Below are 3,142 nucleotides of genomic sequence, written 5' to 3' on the forward strand. Positions count from 1 at the left end.
AGTAGTAGTGCTAACTCAGCTAACTGGCTAACTGTAGACTGTAGTAGTAGTAGTGCTAACTCAGCTAACTGGCTAACTGTAGACTGTAGTAGTAGTAGTGCTAACTCAGCTAACTGGCTAACTGTAGACTGTAGTAGTAGTAGTGTGTGGTGAATGTATTTATACCTCTACAGCAGCAGGGGCGGGTTTATGCTAATCCTAGCTCCACAATTCAAATTTAAATGGTTGAAATGCTTTTTACACCTTTTTTAGAAATACATTTATGACCTATTTAATGTGTTTAGAAGCAAATGTCTGAATTCACTTTACACGGTCTTTAAGAACATCACTTTAGACGTTGGGTCGACACTTTTTAATCATTTCTGTCATTTAATGGACCGAACCACAAATGGATTCATTGAGAAAAACAGACAGGTGAATCAACAATGACAGTGATCATCAGCTGCAGTGTTGCTCGTCGTCGCTGGTGTTTTTTTCATCATTTCATCACTGCTACCTTACACGTTGCCGTGACAACCACCTGTGCTGAGCTCTTGACCTGTGATCCACCTTTCACAGCATTTCTCTGACTTGAAGTGACACTTGTGATAACACACAAACTGCCGAGGTGAAGTGTGAATGGTGGTTTATGTGATTGTTATGTGACAAACTGCATCTATATGGTGATGAGTATATATATACTATACTATAACATAATAATAATAACTTTATTTTCTATAGCGGCCTTTCATGAAACCCAAGGTGGCTACCAGGTGACGGGTTGGCACATGGAAGGCAATTGAAAGGCAGTTTGGTTTCAGTTCATGTTAACCCTCCTGTTGTGCTGAGGAAAGAGGGAAGGAAGGAAGGGAGGGGGGAAAAGAGGGAGGAAGGAAGGAAGGGAGGAAAAGAGGGAGTAAGGAAGGAAGGAAGGAAGGAAGGGAGGAAGGAACAAATAAAATGAGGATGGAATGAAGGATGGGAGGAAAGGGGAAGGAAGGAAGTGGGAAAAGAAGGAAATGAGGAAGGAACGAAGGAAGGGAGGAAAGGAGGAGGGAAGGAAGGAAGGAAGGGAGGAAAAGAGGGAGGGAGGAAGGAAGGAAGGAAGGAAGGAAGGAAGGAAGGAAGGAAGGAACGAATAAAATGAGGATGGAACGAAGGAAAGGAGGAAAGGAGGAAAGAGGAAGGAAGTGAGAAAAAAGGAAATGAGGAAGGAAGGAAGTAACGAAGGAAGGAAGGAGGAAAAGAGGAAGGAAGTAAGGAGAGGAAAGAAGGAATGAGGAAGGAAGGAGAGAAGGAAGGAAGGAGAGGAAAGAAGGAATGAGGAAGGAAGGAAGGAAGGAGAGAAGGAAGGAAGGAAGGAACAGTCAGTCTGCTACCTTACACGTTGCCATGACAACCACCTGTGCTGAGCTCTTGACCTGTGATCCACCTTTCACAGCATTTCTCTGACTTGAAGTGACACTTGTGATAACGCACAAACTGCCGAGGTGAAGTGTGAATGGTGGTTTATGTGATTGTTATGTGACAAAATGCATCTATATATATATATATATACTATACTATAAAATAATAATAATAACTTTATTTTCTATAGCGGCCTTTCATGAAACCCAAGGTGGGTACCAGGAGACGGGTTGGCGCATGGAAGGTGTTAAAAGTTTACGACACATTCACAATTGAAAGGCAGTTTGGTTTCAGTTCATGTTAACCCTCCTGTTGTGCTCAGGTCAAGGAAGGAAGGAAGGAAGGAAGGAAGGAACAAATAAAATGAGCATGGAACAAAGGAAGGGAGGAAAGGGGAAGGAAGGAAGTGGCGAAAGAAGGAAATGAGGAAGGAATGAAGGAAGGGAGGAAAGGAGGAGAGAAGGAAGGAAGGAAGGAAGTGGGGAAAGAAGGAAACGAGGAAGGAACGAAGGAAGGGAGGAAGCAAGGAAAAGAGGGAGGAAGTAAGGGAGGAAGGAAGGAACAAATAAAATGAGGATGGAACGAAGGAAGGGAGGAAAGGGGAAGGAAGGAAGTGGGGAAAGAAGGAAATGAGGAAGGAACGAAGGAAGGGAGGAAAGGAGGAAAGAAGGAAGGAAGGAAGGGAGGAAATGAGGGAGGAAGGAAGGAAGGAAGGAAGGAAGGAAGGAAGGAAGGAACAAATAAAATGAGGATGGAACGAAGGAAGGGAGGAAAGGGGAAGGAAGGAAGTGGGGAAAGAAGGAAATGCGGAAGGAAAGAAGGAAGGAAGGAAGGGAGGAAAAGAGGGAGGAAGGAAGGAAGGACGGAAGGATGGAGGAAGGAAAGAAGGAAAGGAGGAAAGAAGGAAGGAAGGGAGGAAAAGAGGGAGGAAGGAAGGGAGGAACGAAGGACGGAGGAAATAAGGAACAAGGGAGGGAAAAAGGAAAAGAGGAAGGGAAGAAAGAAGGCAGGGAGGAAGGAAAGGAAGGAAGGAAGGAAGGAAGGAAGGATAAGCTGTGTGTTTACCTGGCTGAGGGTCGCAGTAGTCCACCGTGTAACCCTCCAGCTGCATCAGCTCATGAGGTTCGGCTTTCTTCTCTCTGTAGCTGCACATGGCGAACGTGTACTGACTCACCTGCAGGACAGACACAGTGATGAGCTGCAGCTAACACAGGTGCATTTTATCATTCTCACTATATCTGAGGGCTAGGGTTGCAAAATTCCGGGAATTTTCAAACTTGGAAACTTTCCATGGGAATTAACGGGAATTAACGGGAATAAACCGGGAATTTACTAAACTGAAGGTATGTTCTTATTAGGGAACTTAAATATAGTTGTGTAAAATAATATTTTAGCATAATCCTGACTAAAACAACCAGATATCATGTAGTACAGCTGAATATCTTTGCTATCACATGCTCACATAGCATACTGTTTACTGCAGGGCTACTGAGGCCACGCCCCCTACATGCACTGTGCATACTGAGACCACGCCCCCTACATGCACTGTGCATACTGAGACCACACCCCCTACATGCACTGTGCATACTGAGACCACGCCCCCTACATGCACTGTGCATACTGAGGCCACGCCCCCTACATGCACTGTGCATACTGAGACCACGCCCCCTACATGCACTGTGCATACTGAGACCACGCCCCCTACATGCACTGTACATACTGAGACCACGCCCCTACATGCACTGTGCATACTGAG

At 45.2% G+C, this 3,142-nt stretch overlaps 1 protein-coding gene across 1 annotated transcript in view; it reads right to left on the reverse strand.

Moving 5' to 3' along the window:
• LOC128354673 (calcium-dependent secretion activator 2) overlaps positions 1-2,539 on the reverse strand; it is a gene marked incomplete at its 3' end in the record, with an annotated part of 18,010 nt that extends 15,471 nt beyond the window's left edge. The window contains exon 1 of the mRNA XM_053314857.1: positions 2,452-2,539. Within this exon, the coding sequence (XP_053170832.1) occupies positions 2,452-2,539 (88 nt within the window). The remainder of the gene's footprint in view (positions 1-2,451) is intronic.
• Between the last annotated feature and the right edge of the window lie 603 nt (positions 2,540-3,142).

This window comes from Scomber japonicus, assembly GCF_027409825.1.
Source record: "Scomber japonicus isolate fScoJap1 chromosome 5 unlocalized genomic scaffold, fScoJap1.pri SUPER_5_unloc_2, whole genome shotgun sequence".
Taxonomy (NCBI): domain Eukaryota; kingdom Metazoa; phylum Chordata; class Actinopteri; order Scombriformes; family Scombridae; genus Scomber; species Scomber japonicus.